At 36.3% G+C, this 26,956-nt stretch overlaps 1 protein-coding gene across 1 annotated transcript in view; it reads right to left on the bottom strand.

Annotated features, from left to right (window-relative positions):
- Positions 1 to 14,327: 14,327 nt before the first annotated feature.
- LOC148947863 (uncharacterized) overlaps positions 14,328 to 26,956 on the bottom strand; it is a 57,485-nt gene continuing 44,856 nt past the window's right edge. Inside the window, exon 5 of the mRNA XM_089096026.1 lies at positions 14,328 to 17,729. Within this exon, the coding sequence (XP_088952152.1) occupies positions 14,328 to 17,729 (3,402 nt within the window). The remainder of the gene's footprint in view (positions 17,730 to 26,956) is intronic.

Genomic DNA, 26,956 nt, shown 5'->3' with positions numbered 1-26,956 from the left:
ACCCCTATTCACCCTGTTTAATGAAATTACCGAATCTGGACAGTTCCCTCAATATTGGAAACAAGGCTTTATTACCCCAATCAAAAAGAAAAATGGGAAGCCTGGTTTTGATGGCATTCGTCCTATTACCCTCACCTCAATTTTTTAAAAATTGTATGAAAGTTTTCTCGCAGACTGGCTTAAGATGAAAGTCCTCCCCCTCATTGATCTTAGACAGTTTGGTAATCTCAAATCCACGTCAACCTCTCATTACCTGATCCATCTTGTTGATACCATAGGTAAATTACTTGAAAAACCTAACACTTGGCTTAATCTGATTTCTATTGATATTCAAAAAGCTTTTGATTTGATTAACCACAATTTACTCATAGATAAACTTATAAATGAATTCCACATTGAAACTTGCCTCTTGCCTCTTTTCTTTCTAATAGATCTCAAGCGGTTAAATATCTAAATTGTTTCTCAGATCATCTCCCCATATTTAATGGCATTCCTCAGGGGACTATTCTAGGCCCTCTCCTTTTTTCTCTTATGATTAACAGCCTTTCAACCCTTTATGACAATAGATGGAAATTTGTCAATGACTTGACAGTTTTAGAGATATGTCATAAAAACATCTTTAGCAACTCAATGGGCATACTCCAAGATATTGCCTGTGAGGCGTCTTCCCTTGACATGACAGTTAACCCTTCTAAATCCGCAATAGTCTCAGTAAGCTTCCTTAAATCCCCTCCCCTTTTTCTTGCTCCTATTCCTCCTGAAACCTCTGTCACATCTCTTTTTTGTGTATATTCGCTTATTCCCCCCCCCCTTCCTTTTTTTTATGTCCGTTCTCATTCTTTTTCCGATTCGTATTTGTGTAAGTTTAGTTTGACCAGTTTTTATCTTTTTAACTTTTTAATTGACTTTTTACAGTTTTAATTATTGACTGTTAAATGATTGTTCATTATGATTTTTCTATTTCGTTGTTGTTTTGTGCATTTTACCAGTTTTAGTGCAACCATTTATATTTGTCGACTCCGAAGTCCGAATTCGGTCCTTTGTGGGCTTGTGATAGTGATCTTTTTGAAATAAATATCTTATCTTATCTTATCAAAGGCATAATTTCCTGAACTTTAAACTGCGTGGAGCAAAAATGGCTATCTACAAATTTTGATTGGATATGTTTGGGGAAATGGTGGGCGTGGAAGGGGTGTTAGTCGCTCTCCAATCACTGTCAACTATTAAAAATGGCCCTAGCCCTTTCAATTTCCAATCAAATGAGCCATTTTGAAGTTTATACGACAAAACTTTCAATAAAAACTTATATGCTCCCAGGGCATCACTTACAACCTTTACCGTGAGTGCTGGGGGGGGGTGTCATTCTCAAAGACCTAATTTCAAGAACTTTCTACTACCTTGAATAAAATGGCTATCTGAAAATTTTGATTAGATGTGTTTGGAGGAATGGTGGGCGTGAGTGGGGGGTTAGTTACCCTCCCATCCCTTTCGACTATTACAAAGGGCACTAGCCATCTCAATTTCGAATTGAATGAGTCCCTTTTGAAGTTTTACGATAACTCTATCTATAAAAACCTTATAAGCCCCCAGGCCAGAACTTACAACCTTTGTCTCTGGGGATCTGGGGGGTTTGTCATCCTTAAATACATAATTTACGGAGTTTTCAACTACGTTGAGCAAAATGACTATATCTAAACTTTGATTGAATATTTTTGGAAAAATTGTGGACGTAGGAGGGGGGTTAATTACTCTACTCACTTTTTACTATTAGAAAGGGCAATTTCAATTTCCAATTAAATGAACCCCTTTTGAAATTTCTATAACACCTGTCTATATAAACTTTATATGCCCCCAGGCCATAACTTACAACCCTTGCACTGGGATTTCTGAGGGGGTTATCATCCTAAAAGACCTTATTTCAAGAACTTTCAACTACGTTGAACAAAATGAATATCTCAAAATTTTGATTGGATGTCTTTGGGAAAATTGTGGGCGTGAGAGGGGCGTTAGTCGCTCTCTAATCACTTTCAACTATTAAAAAAGGCACTACCCTTTCAATTTCCAATTGAATGAGCCCTTTTCAAGTTTCTACGCTTTCAATAAAAACCTTATACGCCCCCAGGGCATAACTTACAACCCTTGCCCTGAGGGCTGTGGGGGGGAAGGGTTGTCATCCTTAAAGACCTAATTTCCAAAACTTTCAACTACGTTGAATAAAATGGCTATCTAAAATATTCATTGGATGTGTTTGGAGAAAAGATGGGCCTGAAAGGGGGGTTATTTGCCTTCAAATCACTTTCGACTATTAAAAAGGGCACTAGCCCTTTGAATTTCCAATCGAATGAGCCCTTTTTCAAGTTTCTACGACAGATTTCAATAAAAACAGCATATGCCTCCAGGGCATAACTTATAACCCTTGCCCTGAAGACTGTGGGGGAAGTGTCCTGCTCAAAGGTATAATTTCCTGAACTTTGAACTGCATGGAACAAAATGGCTATCTCAAAATCTTTATTGGATGTGTTTGGGAAAATGGTGGGTGTGAGAGGGGCGTTAGTCTCCCTTCAATCACTTTCGACTTCTAAAAAGGGCACTACCCTTTGAATTTCCAATCGAATGAGCCCCTTTTAAAGTTTCTACGACAACGCCTTCTATAAAAACCTTATATGCCCCCAAGGCATAACGTAAAACCCTTGCCCTGGGGGTTGTGGGGGAGTATACCCTTCAAAAATATATTTTCTATCTGGAAATCAACTACGCTGAACAAAATGGCTATCTCAATATTTTTATTGGCTGTGTTTGGGGAAATGATGGGTGTGGGGGGGGGGAGGGTAGTTGCCCTCCAATCACTTTCGAATATTAAAAGGACACTAGCCCTTTGAATTTCCAATCGAATGAGCCTGTTTTGAACTTTCTGCGACAACGCCTTCTATAAAAACCTTATATGCCCCGAGGGCATAACTTAAAACCCTTGCCCTGAGGGCTCTGGGGGAGTATCCTCCTCAAAAACATATTTTCTATCTGGAAATCAACTACGCTTAACAAAATGGCTTTCTCAAAATTTTGATTGGATGTCTTTGGGGGAATGATGGGCGTGGGGGGGGGCTAGATGGCCTCCAATCACTTTCGACTATTACAAGGGCACTAGCCCTTTGAATTTCCAATCGAATGAGCCATTTTTGAAGTTTCTGCGACAACGCCTTCTATAAAACCTTATATACCCCCAGGGCATAACTTAAAACCCTTGCCCTGAGGATTGTGTCCTCCTCAAAAACATCTTTTCTAACAGAAAATCATGTCCGCTGAACAAAAGAACGATCTCAACCTTGAGAGGGGATATGTTTGAGGATACGATGGGCGTGGGGGGGCTGTTTCCGTCCGGATACTTTTGACTATTTGAATGGGCACTATCCCTTTGAATTTCAAATCAAATGAGCCTGTTTTGAAGTTTCTAGGACAACACCTTCTATAAAAACCTTAAACACCCCCAGGGCATAACTTATAACCCTTGCTCAGACGGTTGTGGGGGAGTGTCCTCATCAAAAAAATATTTTCTAATGGGAATCAACTACACTGAAAAAAATATCCATGTAAAAATGTTGCTTGGATGTGTTTGGAGGAATGAGGGGCGTGGGGGGGGGGGCTAGTTGCCCTCCAATCACTTTCGACTATTAAAAATGGCACTAGAATTCTCAATTTCCAATCGAATGAGCCCCTTTTGAAGTTTCTACGACGACCCCTTCCATATGAAGTGCCCTGCTCTAAAGGAAAAAATAATAAATAGTACATTGTGCTAACATTGTTCTTATATGCCCTCAGGGCATAACTTAAAACCCTTACCCCGAGGGTTGTGGGGGAGTGTCCTCCTCAAAAACCTATTTTCTATCTGGAAATCAACTACGCTGAACAAAAATCATCTATCTCAAAATTGTGATTGGATATGTTTGGGGGATGATCGGCGTGGGGGGGGGGGGGCTAGTTGCCTTCCAATCACTTTCGACTATTAAAAAGGGCACTAGCCACCCCAATTTCCAATTGGATGAGCCCTTTCCGAAGTTTCTACGACAACTCCTTCGATACAAAGTGCCCGGGTATGGAAAAAAAAACTCATTGTGCCCACATCGTTCTTTACTTAGGCAGCGCTATGATTAGAATAAATTTCGTAGTTTTGTAGATTTGAATAAATTCCTGGTTAATAATAAAATTAGTTTAAAGAATCATTTAATTGGTAAATACAAATTTTAATTGAATTCTTGGGTAGAGCTTCCTAATTTTATTTTATTAATTTTTGTATTTGGTTATTTTGAATTTAATGGACGTTTTGTTTTTTGTTACCATGTGCAGAGTTGAAGGGCCATCATTTTATTGTGGTATCTAGATAACAGTGTTGTTCAATCTGATAGTTTTTTGAAAAAAAAATATTGATCATTAAAGAACTTGAACCATAGCAAATTTTTAACGATTGCGATATTTCCTTCGAAAGACATCGTTCACAACACCCTTACAACGCAAGTGCAAAAACGCGTCAAAACAACTGACTGGCGCCACTCAAAAACAGGACAGCCGTCATAAGAATTCTTCTGTGCCCTTACTGTCAATATAAATTTTTACCAATTTAAACCAGTGTATTTGCTTATTTTACTTGTAAAAAACTAATGGCGTTTAGTCTGGCTTCAGCCATGACTAAGATTATTATTTTGTTAATAAATAACTCTGATTCAATGAGGTTGCTTCAAGAACCTGCATTGCCACATTGCAAAAGACGCCAAAAAGTATACGAAAAACTAAAGAAACTGTTTGGGCAATTTTATTACGTCAGGCTTGTTAGTTTTTGATGGTTTTCCCGCTCACAGAGAAGATATTACAGAGAAACGACCATATTTTCTGTAGATAATAGTTATAGTCAGAGCGCCAGATTCTGTATCTCGCTTATTTCGATTAGTACCAATGCCGGAAGGTACAAAAATGTTAAGGGTGAATACCAGGGTAGTCGACCATGCTGAAAACGAATATCGTAGGGCGCATGGTCGCCTTTGGGGCGTTTCTGAGATATAGGCCAAAAACACCAAATTTGGCCTCTAATGGGGTTCGACGATTCAATTTTTTTTTACAGATTAAATTAGTCAAATCCAGCGTACTTTTACATCAATCAAAAGAAGAGACTTGGGGTTACACGAATATGATTTTGTTTAAAAAAGAATAGTATACTTTTTACTGCAATTTAAAAAAATTTAGATTTTTGTCAACAAATTTCTAACAGAAAAGCTAAAAACTCGAAATTTTTTCAAGATAAAGTAATATTTTTTTATATTAAAAAAGAAAGCCAGTTTAATTTCGAACATATTGAGCTAAGAATAAAAGTTTAAATTATTTTGACTGAGGGGTCTGCAACCTTTTTAGCGAGTGTACCCGATAATAGGAATTTTGTTTAGTAACCTGCTACCTAGCGGGAACTTTTTTTTTCATCAAGTGACAGCAGGTAGAACTAATCATTGTTGGCCATATAGAAAGTCATTGACCCTGAAGTGATGATGTAATACTGTCAAAGTAAAGTCCAGCTAATTAGTGTTATTTAGGCAGATAAACAGTTATTTTATGGGACATGATCAGTTTGTTAGAACTATGGCTCAAAACATCGACTAGGGTGTAGTTTACGGGTTCTTAGGTGTCAGTACCGGATAGCAAGTGATCTTGGTATCACGACGATTCAGAAATTTCGCCCACGTTAATCTACGCCTCATTTTGGTCAAGTCATTTATAGTCGGGGAGCCAAAGTTGAAAAAGTCGTCAAATAACGATTTGTAAAAAACATTTTGGTACATGAGTTCTGACTTTTGGAAACGATATTTTCGAACATACTGATTCCATTTATTTCGGGAATTGAAACCACCAAAGTGCGCTTCATAGTTTAATATGAGGTTAAAGTTTCGACTCGATCATGTATGGTAAAAAATTTAAAACTTAACTTGTTCTTTGCTAAGTAGATGACACTGCATCATTCCCGTGGCTTTGTTATGGTTATGTTTACTGCCATCTGCCATACTGGTGCAAATTGATGGTTAAAAAGCTTAAAAAGCTAATTAACTGTATTATTTGATCCTCAAAGGTTTGTCTTTACCAGGATTTCACTTTTTATTGTTTCGCCTCGTCTTTCAAGAATCCTTGGTAAATAAGTTTATAATGCATAGGCTAAAAGTCTCACCAGTTTTGGGGTCAAAGGATAGTTAGAGGCTTACTTAAGCGATTTAAAAGTAGGGTAAAGGTGCAGATTAGCTCCCCCTGATACAAGCAACTTATATCTTACTAGAGCGCCGATGACGCAGTAGGCTTTTGGTTTTTATTTAACGTTAGGAAAGAAGGCAGTATCCAAAGACTTGTTTGTAGTGAAACTATATTCATCTTTAACAACTTTAAAAAGAGCTAATAGATTAAACTGAATATTTGATGTATAATGACATTAATTGCTGAAAGCTCTTCAGTTCAAAATGTTACTATAACTTTAATGTTTATTTTCAATATTAAGTACAAAAGACAATATTTGTCATAAAATTGGTTTTCAGTAAAGCGCGAATGACGCAGAAGGTTTTAGATTTCTACAATGAGAGAAGGAGGTGATACCCAAACTCTTGTTTGTAGTGATTTTTGTTCGTTTCAGGCTTGATTTGCATATTCAATTTATGGTTCACTCGTTTCAAGATTTATTTATTAATTTACATTAGTATTTTTTTTAACCATTTAGTGAAAACAGATGCGATTTAGTAATTTTTTCCTCAGATTTAGTAAATTCTTCCAGGCCTGGGTGGCAGCAGTGCTCACTCGACTCAGGTGCTGACAAAGTGAATGATTTGAGAGGCTTTAATAAACTTTCAATTTACATAAAAGAAGGCTAATAAGCCTATATGAGCCCACACTCATTGGATCGCAAACTGGCTTAGGTATAGAGATGAGAAAGGCAGATTTCGATATGTGTGGATATTAATCGGTTTTATGTTTCATTAATTTATTCATATTGTTTTCATTCCATATTAAGCTATAGTATTTGATGACGTTGTTTCAGCTTTATTCATGTAATTGTTTTTACTTTACTTTGAAAAAGAATATTTGATTCATTTCTATGAATTATGTTCGGCTTTCAAGTGACATAGCTTTATTATGGGCTAAAATTTATGAGTTTTTGTATGCCTCTTTAAGCTTTTCATTTCAAAACTAAAATTTTTACAGTATCTAAAACTTTCGAAGTAATTTACAGGCTCACTCAAAAAGTTCTATAAGCTGTAGTTTTGTGCAAACATTTTAAAGAATCTTTTCACGTGTGGTGTGTAGTAACTGTTAGTGCCTTTAAATAAATACATGTCTTGTTCATTTATAAAAGTAGTTGTAATTTTTGTAGTAAAAAAGACGATATCACAAAATCATTAAAGCTTCATTAGCACACTTTACATATTTTTTGAGTTTCTACTGATCAGCAAAACGAATTCGAATTTTTTTTGTGTGTCACGAATTGCCACAAACAAATTCATCTTTCCAGATTTTTTCTCTCATTTGGGTCTTTTTAGTCCAGTCTACATAATATGACTGGAATTGGACGATTAACTAATGTCACTATCTCTCCAGACTACATTTAACATATAAGATTTACTTTGACTTCCTTTTTATTGTCCTTGAAAAGCCTTAATCGACGGACTAGCGTATTGAAATACAATTTTTCTCGGATACTTGTTATCTTAACTTAAATGCTTTTTAAAGGACATGACCTAACACTGACTTTACTTAAGATATATAATCAGAGATTTAAGTATTTTAACGGGTTGGCAAATACACCATTTAGTTTAAGCAAAAAAAGAAGAAAAAATTCAGGACATTTTTATTAAAAGTAACTTGTCCAAAATTAGTGGTAAGGAACAGAAATAAGCTAAAATTTAATATGGATGCTAGCGTTGAGCCGGATTTTGATCAATTTCTTGTCATCAGTCTAAATAAGACTAAACAATTAAACAAATTAAACAAAAATTAACAAATTAAAACAAAAATTAGTTAAAAATTAAAAAAAATTAATAATTTAAAAACAATTAACTATTAAAAAAACAAACCAATTAAACAAAAATTAATTAAACAAAAGACTAAACAAAGCTAAAATAAACAAAAGCTACTTCAGGACCAAACAACGGGTTCGGATGATATTGTATGGGAGATATTGAATGCAATTATGGCCAGAAACTTTTAAAACTGCGTTAAGTCACACTTTAATTTTGACATTGATAGAATTTGACTAAAAAAAAAGCATGATACAACGCATTTTTCTTGTTAATTGCTAAAAACAAAATTTTTATGACAATTACTACACAAACAACATTGTTTTTTATATGCTGATTTTAAATAAATAAAATTCATTTAGTGTAGTGTTACCCCACCCAAAATTAGGAATCTGGGAAAATTTGCCTGATTTTCAGAAAAAGGGTAAACATCCCCAAAAAAGCAAGCGGTCTTAGTGAAAATCTCTTTATTAGATAGATCATATCAGAGAACCCTACCGTAGAGGTTTCAAGCTCCAATCTACAAAATGTAGAATTTCAATTTTTTTTTTTTCAGAAGAAAGATCGTCGATGCATGTTTATTTGTTTTGTTTCTTCCCAGGGATGATTGTATCAAACCAAAGGTCCTAGGATAATTGGGAGAGATATTATTCAAACGTAAATTTAAAGTTTCTTTTAAAGTTACCATACGGATTGGGCCACGCAAAAATATTGTTTTCTGCCATTTTAGGGCACCAAAATACGACTTTTCCCGTGAGAGCACTAATTTGCAATCAATTTAAAATTCTGAGAAGCTAATTGATTTAATTGTATCAATAAAAATATATTTTAGGCTTCCCAGTTGTAGAAGAAGTAATGCCACACGGTGGCAGCACTGGATTAAACCAAGGATTCACATTATTTCTAGTGAAATTACGTTTGGCTATGTGTAATTGCGTATCAGCTATAATAAGGGAGGAGGGCGAGTCATTGTTTAGATGTTGGTGGGGTAGATGCCTAAAAGGGCACATTTTGATGGCCAAGCTACTTACTCTTCATGAGCCTTCAGATAAATATTGAAAGAGGTAGGGGGGGGGAGTAGGAATTAATTAAAATGTTTCTGCAGCTAAAATATTACATTCCAATATCTACCAGCACAGAGGTGGAAAAGGCAAGGCGCACCATCACGAGTCCCACCAGCAAATTTCTTTGGGGGTGGCAAATGCTGCTAGGAGCTTTGTTTTCAGCAATTTTAAATGGTAATATATCTCTTTTTCTGTTTATATGAAGTACTTCAATGTATTTAAACATATGTATTTAAAGTATTTATAAATCGAAAAATCCTATTTTAGAGGTTGTGGTGGCTTCAGCTATGTAGAAGATCAAATGTCTCACAGAATTTCCAAATGTCATACGAACAATAATACTCCTTTTCATCCAACCGAAATTTCTATACAATATTATCAACAAGTATTTCTACTTCTGTAGTAGAAATATTATCAAAGAACTTGTACCAAAAATACTATTCATCACAAATTTGTTTGTGATTGTGCATAGTCAAATTTTGTCCAAAATTTAAATTGCAAATTTAAACATTGGGTTAAATTTAAACATAGTTATTGGTATATACAATTTAACAGCAATTAACCAGGGGTTTAAGGGACCAGTACACCACACTATATCTTGGTTATGACTTGGAAAACAATTAGGAATTAAGTAAAAAAAAAGAAGTTTTTTTTTCAATTGAAAGCAAGGAACAGATTTGAAACCTATTTTAACAGATTATTCTTTATATGAAGGGGGCTGTCTCCTTCTTAGCTCCTTACTCTTGACTCTAAAGTTTGGCTTTTTTCCAAATTCCTTGAGTAAATTTAAAATTGGAAGAAAAAGGATTTTCAAACCACTAACAAACTTTTTGTTTAATGAACGAGGTGTTGAAGAGGGGGCAGTCATCTTTATATACAGAGTAATTTCGATTTGTTTTGAGTTTTAAACTTGCTCTTTACTTTTACTAGAAAAACATTTTTTATTTGTTTAATTACATTTCATGAAATGGTATAGTGATGGAAATGGAAAAGCTTTAGCAAAGGTCCTATCCTATTATGGTACACCAGATAAATACATTAAAGTGGGATAATAAAGTTTTTTATCTCCATAAAAGCGCATATTAATTGTTCACAAGATTTTCAAAGCTACTTGGCCTGAATAAGGCAAATGAATATGCAATTTTAGCAAATAAGTCCAAAACTTTCTCTTTATGGATAATGTCTTCCCTTTTTTCTCCCAGAATTTAAATAATGTTTGATTGTATGTTTTTTTCTACATATTTATTCAGCATATTATTAAGCTCAGTTAAAATCAGTGGTTTTGTTTGGTCTGTTGACCGTTTGTTTCGTTTTTTTACGTATTTATTCATATTATTAAGCTCATTTAAAATCAGTTGTTTTGTTTCGGTGTTTTCTTCCGTTTGTTTAAAATCAGTTGTTTTGTTTCTTTTGCTGATGTATTTCATTTTAGTATTTTAAATACTCCTCTATTTTGAGGGAAATAAGTAAATACTACAGAGAAAATCTGAAAATCCTTTCTGATTCCAAAAATTAACCTGACATCAGACACGATTAAGAAAATTTACCTATCATAGTTTAGAGAATATTTAGATATTCATTTATTTCACATGTTCACAGTTACAAAAGCTATAAAACCAAAGTTACAAAAGTATACAACAATTACAGAATACATTCACAAACTACTTCAATTTCTGTATTGGCGAAAGATCATTTCCGGTACTGATTATAGCAAAAGTTTTGGTAATAATCAAACGAGACATGTTGTTAGACATGTCCAAAGGGAAGAACAGACAAGGGCCCAAAAAATTTTAATGTTGGAAAATTTTGAATGTTTTCTGGAAAAAACATGTTCATAAATGTTTTTTCTCCCCCTCCCACTCCAGGTTAAATATCTGTAGGCATCCTTATCTAGGACTTCTAACCAATGGATGAGTCCCTCTCCCTCATTACTATGTCAATTTGTTCTAATATCTTTTCTAATGGACGCTTTAGGGAATTCAGTTTGGGAGAGGAGCAAAAACAAAACGTTTCATGAGGGGAAGGGACGTCCCCTCGTGAAATGTTTTTTACTTTTAGGTACTTTTACTTTTTAGTTTTAGCTTCTAAACGCTACTTTTACTTTTAAAAGTTTTTACTTTTAAGTACTTACCATTTCGTTGTTTTAATTTTAAACGTTTCTTACTTTTAGGTATTTATCATTTCGTTGTTTTCATGAACTTGTCGAAAAAAACAAAAAAAATAGAATTGTAAAGTATAGAATTTGATTTTTACTTTTCGATATTAGTAGACTTTTTTGTAACCCAAAAGTTCTCTCAGGGATATTAGCAGTCACCCCGTGAATGTATCCACAACCTTTACTCAGCTGGCGCTACGGTCATCCCCATTCATTGTGTCAATTAGCATTAATACACCGTTTAGAGATCGATACCCATACAAACACGCACCCCATGGGGTACAGTTACACCCAATCAAGAACCCCAAAAATTAAAAAGAATCATTCTTGAATAATGCATAAAAACAACTATTACAGAAGAAACAAAATTACAGCTAAATACGGCCGTAGCCAGGGGTGCAACCATAGTCATATCATAGTCAGGGGCGCAACCAAAATACTATTTGAGGGAAAATGTGGAAAACAAATAATGAAACATCTTAATAAAAGCAATTATAACTTCAGATAATACATAATTACATATAATTTACAGAATTCAATATTAGCGAATTTATGTTTGGATTAATTTTGTATGCAATATTAATTAGCTTTTCGATCTTTTATTCCAATATGTTTTTTATAATTATTATCAGATTATTACAAACCTAAAGAAAATATGGTATCGTGGAAAAACTTCTTTGCGCATGCGCGCTTTTAATTTTTTTTTTTTTTTTTTTGCTTAAAAAAAGCACTACGTTTTCTGTGCAAAATCTAACTAATCGATTGCTGTTGCGCACTCCTAAAAGGCTAGAATAAAATATGAAAGTAGCAACCATAGACTCTCTTTAGTCAACCCTAAAGCTTTGCACCAGAGACCGTAATTAAATTTTTTTTATCTGGATAGAAAACAAAATTATACGTCATGAGCAGATGAATGTTATCGTAGTTTTAACGGGACCATAAAAAAGGTAAACAAGCTTGCATGAACTCTCATGACTCTCCTCGCCATTACAAAATCTTTATTTTAAAAAATAGAAATTCTAGGCAAGACTGAAAAAGTTGATTATGCTTAAAACTGCTGAATTTGAAATAAGTTTCAAGCATCTGCCATGATCCAGATGAACATACAACACCATCAATCCAAAGAACCGCTTGTTCTGAAAAAACAAAAATCATACCATAAAAATGCACCTTATCCAGCTTTTAATAAATCTCACGACCTCCCCAAGCCCATATGGAGAATCCTGGCCCTGACCTCAAATGACAAAAGGCAGAGCTGCGTGCACCTCTGCTTATCTGAATGGTTCATTTCTTGTTCAAGGATCTTAAATTCGTTCTCAAAATAGGTGCTTCTTTTAGGGCCTTACTTGCTTTTCTTACTTAGAAAAATGCTTAATGACAACCCAGTAAATTCTAAAGTTATTCTTGTTGTTATACTATTCGTGTTGTGCTAACTTGTAAAGTTATTCTTCGAATGCTTAAAAATTTCTTATTTGGAAATTATAGTCACATAAGCAGCAAAACCACCTAAAAGTTTTTTTTTAACAATACATTTTTTCTCATTTAAAGTCTATTTCTCCGTTTTTCCCCTACTGATTTCACGTTTAGTAACAGAACACTTTATGAGTAACCAATAGACTGACAAACAAATATTCACAAGTGAAGCAAAAAATCTGCACCTTCCTCATCATCATCGCTATCACTTTCACGCAAAACGTTAGCGATTGATGAAGGCAAACCAGACAGATTACGGAGAGGCTGTCTTTCCGTCTTAGCGGATAAATTGCGAACTCGAGACGAAAATGTTTTAAATCTGAGGTCGTCCTTGGTCGTTCTAGTATCTCTTAAGTGAAGTTTTTTGTTTCTGTCTTCACTCACATTTGTTTTTCTTCTACCTGATGCATTCTGTTTTGACTCGCCAGTAAACTGACTCTGAGAGCTAAGCTTTGGACTTTCAACATTTTTCTTTGATTTCAAAATTTCTTTTTGCTTCCTAAGATGATGTCTTGATATGTTCTTGTTGATTTTATTAGACTTGATCAACTTAGGAGCGACAAGTCTAGACCTTTTTCGACGAATTTTCTTTCCCCCACTTTCACTAGTAGACTTGATTGGCTCCCACAGCTTCCTCTTCGTTGCTTTTCTGAGATGGCTAGAGTCCTTAAAAGCTTGACGTGGAGTCTCAGAACTACTGTCAGAACAGCTGACACATTTTTTGGGAGTTGCAAGTCTTCTAGACTTTGGAAACATATTTTCTTCTTCGGATGCATTGGTGTTCAGGATAGGACTCTCTAAGTCATCATCCGTACTTTTCTTTGTGGACTTTGATGCAAGAGTCTTTTTTTTAGCAGCCGGAGTACGGAACCGGAACTTTTCTGCAGTTGTCTCCTTTGCTAGAGATCTTCCTCCAGATGGTTGAGGCGTACAATCATACTTGGAACTGAACAGAGAGCTTTCCAACTCAACTTGTCCAGTTTCATTTACGGTTTTTGGAGCAAGCGGCCTTTTCTTACCAATCGACTTTTCACGTTTTAAGGCTGATTTAATCTTTATTAAGGCTGACCTTCTTGATCTTAAAGACGTATTATAGCTGGATACATTAGAGATTAATATAGGACTTTCTTGCTGACTTTTATTTGAAACTTCAGAGGGCAGCGATCTTTTCTCAACAATGGGAATTTCAAACTCAAGTGTTCCAGCTGATTTATTCCTTACTAAGGTTAACTCTGTAGATCTGGGAGCTCCACTGTCGTCATCAAATGTGTTAGAGCTTATAATGGGACTTTTTAAGCAATCTTGTGGACTTCCGCTTGACACTTTTAGTGAAAGTGACTTTGTCTTAAAAATCGGTGTTTGAAACTGAGGGTTTTCACCTGATTTCTTCTTTACCATTGCTGACCCTTCAGATCTTAGAGTCGTACTATTATTGTTAGATGCATTATAGGACAAAATAGGACTTTCTAAGTCAACTTGTCGATTTGCACGGGAGACTTTTTGACGTTGCATACTTTTCTTAACAGTAACAGTTGGCGAAAAAGGCTTTTCTTCAGTAGCAATTTTAGCTAAACTTTTATGGTGAGAGACACCATCGTATTTTACTTAATCCAGAGGCTGTTTAAATCTATTTATAGTATCTAAAATGCTTTGATCTATAGGTTGGTTTCTGAATGCACTCCAACTTTTTTCTTTGTCACTGTTTCTCCTCAGCTTTGACACTTCAACATCACTAGATAGATCCTGATTGCGGGTATGTATCCGCCCATGCTCTTTGATGTTATCTTCATATAGTTGGGGGGAGGTTCCATTTAAATTCTTTTTCTTAGAACCTGAAAAAGAGGTAGAAGATACACCAACAATTCTTTTTTTCTTTAGAAGAGAGTTAGAATGTCTTTTCAATAGGTCAGCCATGGAGTTTTCCGGATCAATAAGCTTTACTTGTTTTCGATTAAGCACTGGTGACATTTCAATTTCGGGTTTCTGCTTCTTCACAGCGGCAGGTCGTAAACGTTGTATTGCATGTGATCGAGGCTCTTTTTCTTCCGCAAGTTTTTGCAGAGTTTCTTTATTATGTTTTAGACTTGAACCAGCTTTGACTTTAGTGCTGTTACGCTTTTTAGTAATGACAGGCAATGGGCTATGGCTAAGCTTCTTCTTTTTTGCAAAAGATTCAGTGTAAACAGGTGTTCCACTTTTTTCTGGGCTCTCTTCTAACTTTTTATTCTGCTTAGCAGATGAAGAAATAAGTTCTTCTTTTTTATTTGTTTCACCCTGAGTGAAAACTGAAGGCAATAGCATGGTGGGCAAACTCGGAATTGGCTGATGGCCTAAGCCATTCCCACTTACTAAATTTGATATACTACCTGGAGTAAAAAACGGAGTTTGGAGTAGAAGATTTGACCAAGCTAAATTTGATGGAACTATGTGTTGTTGCTGAGCGTTTAAACTTTCCGCACTGGAAGCTGGTCTCTGCTCTGTGTTTGGTTGTCCCTGAGACACAGCTAAATTTGGGATAAACGTGGACAATATCAATGTTACTGCTTGTCGCACGCAATTCTCAAAATTTTGGGGAGTAAACAATTGATTCGAATTTGCTTCATCATTCACTTTCACACAATTACTTTGGATAGCAGCACCGACGTTCTTACTACTAGACTGAATTGGTGAAAATAAATCGCTAAGTTCTTGTGGTTGTGGGGGAACTACTCCGTTTGGTGTGCTACTTGCGGTTCTTACAACCCCGTTTTTAGCACATTCTGACATATTCGTAAGACCTCCCTTATTATTTGCTTTACGAGAGTTAACACTAGTGAAAATTTGAGTTGGAGCATCTGACACAACACTAATTGAGTCTACGGACTGGTTAGACGTTTCATTTGGAAACACTGATGCAGAAGTTGACAAAGAAAGGGAAGAAGGCTTCAAAGCCGCAACGGGTGTGCAGGCTGCACGAAGACGTGACCTAGTAATGCGTTTCCCAGAACTGTCAGAAAGTATTGTTTCATCTAACAGCGAGAGTTGTGATATGTCATTGAGTTCGGAAACACGGGGTCGATACTTTGGAGAAGTCAAGTCATTCTTCAGTTTCAGCACAGAAGTGACTCTCTTATACTTTTGAGATAGCGAAACAGCTCCCGTCTCACTATTGACAGAAACAGTAACTTCACTAGAGCTACACTCTTTCCTCACATGTCTTTTTTCCATGTCATTATCCTCTGCGTCACGGTTTTCTAGTACTGAACCTCTATTTCTATCAACTTTCCATACTCCAGAAGGTGTTTTTACTGCTTGATCACCATTTTCTTTGGCTTGAAAGGAGTCGCTTGATTTATCTTTTATTTTCTGTTTAGAAATCATGCTGTTACAACTTCTATCTTCAGTTGAACATACTGGAAATTCTTTACGTTTACCATTACTCTGAGCACTTACTGACGCCTCAGTGATACCTACGATTAGCCTCCTCTTTTCTATAACTGTGGTTTGCTCATCAGGGGAAATATTAGTAACCATTTCAGAGATATCTTCCTCATGAATGTCACTATCCTTTTGTATGTTATCAAAATTTTTACGGATAGAACGAGTAACTCGTCTCTCTGATGATAAATTGCTATTATCTTGAGAGGGGATATCAGGTATGATATTTGTTAAATCCAAATTATTCGCATTACGTTTACTAAGCCTTGTTCGTGAAACTTTTGATTTAGAGCTGCCGACAATAGACTCGTCCGAACGCACATAGTCTTCACTTCGATTTTGATCTTTACCACTTTTATCTTCAATGTTGCAAGTTGCATCATTTTCACCAATGATGTTGTTGCAAGATACTTTTCCATTCATTCTTTTTGTTGAAGCCAGAATTTTCGGAATATAATTTGCCCTATTGTCTATGACAGTAAATGACTCTTTAAGGTTAAATACTTCATTGTTTCCTTGCTTACTGTGTCCAGCAGTTTTAGAAAAGCTGCGAAGAGTAGCACTATTCTCGATCTTATCAATATTACTTTCTGTTAAGTTGGTTCTGCTCTGAATAGCAGTCTCATTTTCGTTCTCCTTTACCAGCAAAACATTCTCGGCTGAACACCTTGAACGCCGACTTTCTGTTTCTTCATCAACAAGCTCTATACTATGTAACACACTTTTCTTACCGTTTTCATTATCATCAGTTAATAATCCAATGAAATTCTTTGCTTTTATATTTTTATTAAAATCGGTTTTCTCTGTCTCTGTCAATGAGGCTGTTATCTTTTTACTTCCTTTATCCTTCGCTTTGTTATTAAAAATACTGTTTACGCTGCTATTACTTGAGTTGCAATCACCAGAATTGATTTTTATTGGTTTTTTCTTAAGTGAAGAAGGAATACAACTTTTTCTTCTTCTTCTTCCTGAAAGAGAACTTCGGGAGTTTGACGAAGATGTATCACGACTGGTTAAAGATAATACAGACGTTTCTGTGTCACTATAGTCAACCAGTTGAACACTTTTCTTCTGCACAATTGGCACAACTGCTTTTGATTTCGAAGAAGGAGAAGCAGATGACGATTTAACACTTAGCGGAGTTTTTCTTTGTCTGAGGTTTCTTGCAGCACTTTTAGGCGTAAGAGGAGGGGGAGGCATCGGAATTAGAACAAAATCTTTCGATTGCTTATGGTTCTTTGAAGCGGTGACGTTTTCAGAGCTTTTTTTCAAACAATCACTTTTAACAGATTCTTGCGATAGTGGAGTCACGGCCTGTTTTATATTGGAAGTGGCTATACTTCCATTAGAAGCCCGAATACGTACTTTCTTACTTTTGACACCCTTTCCACCCACAGATTTTGATAGAGAAAAATTCTCCTCTTCGATGTCATCAGAAGGCGGACTGTTGGTGGAGGAGTGAGGTCCATATTTTTGCAAAAACACTGCTCGTCTTTTCATTGGGTTGATGGGCCCAGGAGGAGATTGTTGTGTATTAGTCCTCAGCATAAGTTCGGAATCCTTCTCTGATGAAACACACGATGCGATGTCCTAGAATAAGTCAAAATTAAATGGATATAATTGAAAGGAGTTTAGCCTAAGAAGAGTAAGATTAGTCTTTACCATTTTTAAAGCTGGAACGTAGATTAACAAAATATTATCGATTATAGTGTCTCGCTTTTTTTCAGGCTCTTCTGAATAAATTGTATCCTAAAATAACTCTCACTCTCAAATGCAATATGCTGTAGTACTAAAGCTTTAACAACGGATGTTTGCAATGTCTGTTATTACCTTGCTCATGGTCAACAGAAAACCTGCTACAGAATCCAACAGTTAGTAAATTTAAAAACCTAAAATAGTCTAAAATAAAAAACCTAAATATAAGCCTAAAATGAAATTAAATTAATACGAAACTAATAAAATTTATAAAAATAATAAAACCTAAAGTAAAACATTTTTCCAAGTATTGCAGTTTTTATGTTAATTATTGAACATTTGATTGATCATTGGATTGATCAAAATATAAATGTTTTTACTTTCATAACTTTAATAAATAAAATAATATTAACATTTTGATTACTAAATATCAGTATATAAATATTGAGCTGAGAGTTCACATTCATTTGTATTTTTTTCAGCAAAGTGCAAATTATGTTCTGGCCTTGGGAAGGCATAGGGGTTTTAAGCCCTACTCATGTTAATTTCTGCCCGTTTTGAGTTTGACTCGGTTATTTAATGTAATTTATATTCGTTTTGGATTTCATTTGTTTTTCGCTACCGATTTGTGGTAGTTTCACACTTGGTAGATTATTTCATTTTTGCTCATTTTTGGTTTAAGGGAGTTCTTACTTTTCTTTGAAAACTTATTTTGCGGAAAGTTTTTTTAATTAATTTCTGTTCGTTTTATATTGACTAGTCTTTTCAGGGAAAAAGAAAATAATACTTTAAATCTTTCCTTTTTTTAAGACTTTATAGTTTGACCTGCTATTTGTGCGCTGGATAAAAATTTTCAACAATTTTTAACAACATACACCCTTTTAAAAATCTGGACACAAATAGTAGTGTTTAATTTAGTTTCATACCTCCTCTAGTTGACCTGAAATAGAAAACTTGATACTATTCCCAAAAAAAATCTGTTTACTTTATTTGATAGCTTGGATACACTTACGCTATTTTGGATTGGTTAAATTTCAAGAGCAGAAGTAGACCCAAAAATTTGAAAATAATAACCTCAAACGTTCTTGGAATGACTAAAATACCTTATTGGTAATTAGCATTAACACAGTGCATTTTTTTTTAATCTTCAGACACCATTTAGTTTTTACACATATTGGGTAAATGAGAGGGTGGGCGTTGAAGGGGGACTAGTTATCCTCCAATCACTTTCGACTATTAAAAAGGGCATTAAACGGGGTTACTTTGAACTAAAAGTACCTTTTTTTCTTCTTTTGTTTCACAATAAATTTTGTAAATGGTAACATAACTTAGAAACACATTTCCATATGCAATTCTGACCGCTGAAGAGGGTGTACGTTACGTATTTTTTTTATCTCTTCCCACATGGCCATGAATTTTTTTGGAAAATGGTGTTCAAAGTTACCCACACTTCGTCCAACTTTGAACGACGTTATTTAATTTTATGTACTGTTCATGTAGTTTCCTAATTTGTTCAAAGTTGGCCATGCTTTCGGTAAGTTTGAACAACCACTTATTTACAGACTTTTCCCTCTAAGATTCAATGTAAAAAAGGTCCCTTATATTGAACAAAATTAAAAAGAAATACAGAAAATTAGACTAAGATCATGTCAAAAAACAAAACTTGCAGAAAAATCCCGGAAAACCAGGGGCTAGAATTTGTGTTCTTTGCAAAGTTTTTTTGTATGACTTTGTAACTTCACGGTGCCCTGCAATTTGGAAGGGGTCATGTCCTTTTCGAACGAGTCGTCCAGCGAAAACATATCTTTCTTCAACAACACTGACATCACCTTTCTTGGGCCAGTTGTAACTGAAGTCAGCATTGCTCACACGTTCCATAAATTTGAACTTCACCATCCCCTTATCTGGAAAGTCTGCCCAATGTAGAAATCTTTCTCATAGAACACAGCATAGAAGTCAGACAGTTTAATTGGGAGACCTGAATCCTTCTTACAAGTAGAATTGTCACCACCCTCATGTTCACTGTTCTGGCCTTCATCCTAACTAAGTTCACTGGAATCGTCGCACAGTTTTTCTGGCAAGTTTCCTGATGTGTCGTCAGATGACACAGCAATCAAGATTCAAGACTTCTCGTAACTTTTTTTCAGCTCCCTTTCCTAGTTTCGGCTTCATTTTAGCTTTGCCAGATTTCACTTCACTTGTCCTTGAATCCTCAAGATCTTCATCTTCTCTGTCGCTCGATTCAGCTAGTGATTTTCCGGGAGCCTTGTTAAGCTTTATTTCCTTACGTGACCCAGTAACAACAGTGACAAATAGCCTATTTTCAAAGGAAGTTATGAGAGAATCACCAACTGCTTCACGGATTTCGTCATTTGATCGCCTATCAGGAATCTTTTCGATGCAACGCTTTCTGTCAAAGCATGCTGTGAACCCATTTTGAAGGTTGGCATTGTCATCCTTTGCCAGCTAATCCCAGAGGAGCTTCAATAGCTTCGGAAACACCTCCTTTCGGACTAAATTTTCGACAGGGTTTTGCATCTTGTATTCTTCGAGGGTTCTTCTCCAGATTCGTTTAGTCAGCCCAAAGAATGAAGACTATTCTTTTCAATATTCTATTTTATAAGATTTCAATAAAAACTTATATGCCCCCAGGGCATAACTTGTAACCCTTGCCCTAAAGACTATGGGGGGAGTGTCCTGCTCAAAGGCATGATTTCCTGAACTTTAAACTGCGTGGAAAAAATGGTTATCAAAAAATTTTTATTGGATATGTTTCGGGAAGTGGGGGGTGCGGCAGGAGTATTAGTTGCCTTTCAATCAATTTCGACAATTAAAAAGGGCACTAGCCATTTCAATTTTAAATGAAATAAGCCCTTTTGAAGTTTCTACGACAAAGCTTTCTATAAAAATCTTATATGCCCCCAGGGCATAACTTACAACCTTTGCCCTGAGTGCTGGGGGAGGAGTGTCATTCTCAAAGACCTAATTTCCAGAACTTTCTACTACGTTGAACAAAATGGCTATCTGAAAATTTTGATTGGATGTGTATGGAGGAATGTTGGGCGTGAGAGGTGAGTTAGTTACCCTTCAATCACTTTCGACTATTACAAAGGGCACTAGCCCTCTCAATTTCGAATTGAATGAGCCCCTTTTGAAGTTTTACGAAAAATCTATCTATAAAAACCTTATATGACCCCAGGGCAGAACTTACAATCTTTGCCCTTGGGGATCTGGGGGGTTTGTCATCCTTAAATACATAATTTCCAGAACTTTCTACTACGTTGAACAAATGGCTATCTCTAAACTTTGATTGAATTTTTTGGGGAAATGGTGGGCGTAAGAAAGGAGTTAATTACTCTACTCACTTTCGACTATTAAAAAGGGCAATTTCAATTTCCAATCAAATGAGCCCCTTTTTAAATTTCTATAACAACTTTCTATATAAACTTTATATGCCCCCAGGCCATAACTTACAACCCTTGCACTGGGATTTCTGAGGGGGTTATCATCCTAAAAGACCTTATTTCAAGAACTTTCAACTACGTTGAACAAAATGTATATCTCAAAATTTTGATTGGATGCGTTTGGGAAAATTGTGGGCGTGCGAGGGGCGTTAGTCGCTCTCTAATCACTTTCAACTATTAACATAGGCACTAGCCCTTTCAATTTCCAATTGAATGAGCCCTTTTGAAGTTTCTACGCTTTCAATAAAAACCTTATATGCCCCCAGGGCATAACTTACAACCCTTGCCCTGAGTGCTGTGGGGGGGGGGAAGGCTTGTCATTCTTAAAGACCAAATTTACAAAACTTTCAATTACGTTGAACAAAATGGCTATCTAAAATATTGATTGGATATGTTTGGGGAAAATATGGGCATGAGAGGGGGGGGGTTAGTTGCCTTCAAATCAATTTCGACTATTAAAAAGGGCACTAGCCCTTTGAATTTCCAATCGAATGAGCCCTTTCTCAAGTTTCTACGACAAAGACTTCAATAAAAACCGTATATGCCCCCAGGGCATAACTCATAACCCTTGCCCTGAAGACTGTGGGGGGAGTGTCCTGCTCAAAGGTATAATTTCCTGAACTTTCAACTGCATGGAATAAAATGGCTATATCAAAATCTTTATTGGATGTGTTTGGGAAAAATGGTGGGCGTGAGAGGGGCGTTAGTCGCCCTTCAATCACTTTCGACTACTAAAAAGGGCACTACCCTTTGAATTTCCAATCGAATCAGCCCCTTTTGAAGTTTCTACAACGCCTTCTATAAAAACCTTATATGCCCCAAGGGCATAAATTAAAACCCTTGCCCTGAGGGTTGTGGGGGAGTGTCCTCCTCAAAAATATATATTTTATATCTGGAAATCAACTACACTGAACAAAATGGTTATCTCAAAATTTTTATTGGATGTGTTTGGGGGAATGATGGGCGTGGGGGGGGGGGGGGCTAGTTGCCCTCCAATCACGTTCGACTATTAAAAGGACACTAGCCCTTTGAATTTCCAATTGAATGAGCTTGTTTTGAAGTTTCTACGACAACGCCTTCTATAAGAACCTTAGATGCCCCCAGGGCATAACTTAAAACCCATGCCCTGAGGGCTCTGGGGGAGTGTCCTCCTCAAAAACATATTTTCTACATGGAAATCAACTACGCTGAACAAAATGACTTTCTCGAAATTTTGATTGGATGTGTTTGGGGGAATGATGGGCGTGGGGGGGGGCTAGTTGGCCTCCAATCATTTTCGACTATTAAAAGGGCACTAGCCCGTTGAATTTCCAATCGAATGAGCCTGTTTTGAAGTTTCTGCGACAACGCCTTCTATAAAAACCTTATATACCCCCAGGGCATAACTTAAAACCCTTGCCCTGAGGGTAGTGTCCTCCTCAAAAAAATATTTTCATCGGGAAATCAACTACGCTGAACAAATGGGCTATCTCCAAATTTTGATTGGAGGTGTTTGGGCGAATGATGGGCGTGGGGGGGGGATCTAGTTGCCCTACAATCACTTTCGATTATTAAAAAGGGTACTAGCCCTTTGAATTTCCAATCGAATGAGCCTATTTTGAAGTTTCTAGGAAAAAGCCTTCTATAAAACCTTATATGTCCCCAGGGAATAACCTAAAACCCCTACCTTGAGGATTATGGGGGAGTTTTCTCCTCCAAAACATATTTTCTATGAAAACATATCTTTTGATGGGTTGTTTGTGGGGTAAGGATGGGCGTGGGGGGGGGCTAGTTGGCCTCCACTCATTTTCGACTATTAAAATGGGCACTAGAATTATCGATTTCAAATCGAATGAGCTCCTTTTGAAGCTTCTACGACGACCCCTTCCATTTGAAGTGCCCTGCTCTAAAGGAAAAAATAATAAATAACACATTGTGCTAACATCGTTCTTACATTCCCTCAGGGCATAACTTAAAACCGTTGCCCCGAGGGTTTTTGGGGTGTGTCCTCCTCAAAAACATATTTTCTATCTGGAAATCAACTACGCTGAACAAAATAGCTATCTCAAATTTTGATTGGATGTGTTTGGGGGAATGATCAGCGTGGGGGGGGGGGGCTAGTTGCCCTCCAATCACTTTCGACTATTAAAAAGGGCAATAGCCACTCCATTTTCTAATCGAATGAGCCCTTTTCGAAGTTTCTACGACAACTCCTTCGATACGAAGTGCCTGGGTATGAAAAAAAATAACTCATTGTGCCAACATCGTTCTTTACTTAGGCAGCGCTATGATTAGAATAGATTTCGTAGTTTTGTAGATTTGAATAAATTCCTGGTTAATAATAAAATTAGTTTAAAGAATAATTTAATTGGTAAATACAAATTTTAATTGAATTCTTGGGTAGAGCCTCCTAATTTTATTTTATTAATTTTTGTATTTGGTTATTTTGAATTTAATGGACGTTTTGTTTTTTGTTACCATGTGCAGAGTTGAAGGGCCATCATTTTATTGTGGTATCTATATAACAGTGTTGTTCAATCTGATAGTTTTTTGAAAAAAAAAATATTGATCATTAAAGAACTTGAGCCATAGCAAATTTTTAACGATTGCGATATTTCCTCCGAAAGACATCGGTCACAACACCCTTACAACGCAAGTGCAAAAACCCGTCAAAACAACTGACTGGCGCCACTCAAAAACAGGACAGCCGTCATAAGAATCCTTCTGTGCCCTTACTGTCAATATGAATTTTTACGAATTTAAACCAGTGTATTTGCTTATTTTACTTGTAAAAAACTAATGGCGTTTAGTCTGGCTTCAGCTATGACTAAGATTATTATTTTGTTAATAAATAACTCTGATTCAATGAGGTTGCTTCAAGAACCTGCATTACCACATTGCCAAAGACGCCAAAAAGTATACGAAAAACTAAAGAAACTGTTTGGGCAATTTTATTAAGTCAGGCTTGTTAGTTTTTGATGGTTTTTCCGCTCATAGAGAAGATATTACAGAGAAACGACCATATTTTCTGTAGATAATAGTAATAGTCAGAGCGCCAGATTCTGTATCTCGGTTATTTCGATTAGTACCCATGCCGGAAGGTACAAAAATGTTAAGGGTGAATACCAGGGTAGTCGACCACGCTGAAAAAGAATATCGTAGGGCGCATGTTCGCCTTTGGAGCGTTTCTGAGATATAGGCCAAAAACACCAAATTTGGCCTATAATGGGGTTCGACGATTCAATTTTTTTTTTTTTACAGATTAGATTAGTCAAATCCAGCGTACTTTTACATCAATCAAAAGAATAGACTTGGGGCTACACGAATATGATTTTGTTTTTAAAAAAAATAGTACATTTTTTACTGCAATTTAAAAAAATTTAGATTTTTGTCAACAAATTTCTAACAGAAAAGCTAAAAACTCGAAATTTTTTCAAGATAAAGTAATATTTTTTTATATTAAAAAAGAAAGCCTGTTTAATTCCGAACACATTGGGCTAAGAATAAAATTTTAAATTATTTTGACTGAGGGGTCTGCAACTTTTTTAGCCAGTGTACCCGATAATACGAATTTTGTTTAGTAACCTGCTACCTAGCGGGAACTTTTTTTTTCATCAAGTGACAACAGGTAGAACTAATCATTCCTGGACAGATAGAAAGTCATTGACCCTGAAGTGATGATATAATACTGTCAAAGTAAAGGTAAACACCAGCTAATCAGTGTTATTTAGGCAGATAAACAGTTATTTTAATGGACATGATCAATTTGTTAGAACTATGGCTCAAAACATCGACTAGGGTGTAGTTTACGGGTTCTTAGGTGTCAGTACCGGATAGCAAGTGATCTTGGTATCACGACAATTCAGAAATTTCACCCACGGTACTCTACGCCTCATTTTGGTCAAGTCATTTATAGTCGGGGAGCCAAAGTTGAAAAAGTCGTCAAATAACGATTTGTAAAAAACATTTTGATACATGAGTTCTGACTTTTGGAAACAATATTTTCGAACATGCTGATTCCATTTATTTCGGAAATTGAAACCACCAAAGTGCGCTTCATAGTTTAATATGAGGTTAAAGTTTCGACTCGATCATGTATGGTAAAAAATTTAAAACTTAACTTGTTCATTGCTAAGTAGATGACACTGCATCGTTCTCGTGGCTTTGTTATGGTTATGTTTACTGCCATCTGCCATACAGGTGCAAATTGATGGTAAAAAGCTTAAAAAGCTAATTAACTCTATTATTTGATCCTTAAAGGTTTGTTTTTACCAGTATTTCACTTTTTATTGTTTCGCCTCGTCTTTCAAGAATCCTTGGTAAATAAGTTTATAATGCATAGGCTAAAAGTCTCACCAGTTTTGGGGTCAAAGGATAGTTAGAGGCTTACTTAAGCGGTTTAAAAGCAGGGTAAAGGTGCAGATTAGCTCCCCCTGATACAAGCAACTTATGTCTTACTATTATTCAGTAAATAGAAGGGGTGTCCACGGGAGGGGTTTTACGAGGAGCTTGGCTCTTTTGTGAGCTAGCTTAGGTGGTACAGGTTTTTTCAAGCATAGTCAAGCAAAGGGGGTATACTCTGACAATATTTGGCTGTCTTCTCTTTCCTTTTTGTGTGTGTAAAGAGTCTCACTATTTACCATTGCTCCTCAAGTCACTAACGTTATAGCGCATCCAGACTATCCGCTTTCTGGAAAAATGGGATGCAAATCCGGAAAAAGGAATAGCCCTCCAGATTTGATAGAGTTCGAGATATTTTCACTACATGTGGCAATCCGTTCAGCAGAGTGGACTTTGACCTAGTGAATATTGTGACGTCAGAAGTTGTGGACGATGAGAAGATTGTTTGTGATATTACTTGCGTAGCCACAAAAGGAAAAGAGGTGGTTGAGGACTTTCTGTGCAACAGAAAAGAAGATATGAAAAAGGTTGCACTCCAAATTTTCCCTTCAGAGAGTAAAACTTAGAAAGTGAAGGTTGTCCCTAGAACCGATATCCTGACCTCTGAATTAACATCCTTGAAGAGAATCATTACTGGTCAGTTGAGCTACAGCGAAGAAAAGGAGAAAGCAGTTGCAAAGATCCTCACAAAAGAGATTCTTCCTTTCTCTCCATCCATTTTTGAACATCTTCCGCAACAATCAACCAAGACATCCTCTGGCTGGACAATGAGGACGGGGAACAAAGCTGTGCTGTTGAACTGGCTAAGAAAAAAAGGAGGACTTGCAGCTGGCCGGCGACTTTGAAATCCAACGAAACAACATCAGCTGCAGTGCGCATCATCATTGACCTAATGTCCAAGATAAGGTCATATCGGCCTGCCAGGTTTGAAACAGTCAAATCCTTCGCGGAAAAATTTGCTTCTATCGTTGCTTAATGATCTTCCAGTGGGTATTCCTCAAGTCCACATTGTCACAGATCGGTACGACGGGCTGTTTTGGAAGCTCACGAACATCGGAGAGTCGATCTCTTTGAAATCAGCACGCAGACACCGACGAGGGACAGGGGAAAACCTCGAAATTTCCGCTCATAGCACAATTGAAGAATGGGATGCCGTACTTGCAAGCTCAGCGTCTAAAAGCCGGCTCCTAGAAATTTTTTATGAAACCTGGGAGCAGATGGGTCCTGGGAGCTTCCGAACGAACTCAACCTTTTTCTCTCAGGTAGGTTCAAGGAGAG

Source organism: Artemia sp. Qi Xiang Cuo, chromosome 10, assembly GCF_049724085.1.
Source record: "Artemia sp. Qi Xiang Cuo chromosome 10, ASM4972408v1, whole genome shotgun sequence".
NCBI classification, from domain to species: Eukaryota; Metazoa; Arthropoda; class Branchiopoda; order Anostraca; family Artemiidae; genus Artemia; species Artemia sp. Qi Xiang Cuo.
Note: the sequence above shows the minus strand (reverse complement) of the source record. Positions and strands in the feature narration are given on the sequence as shown.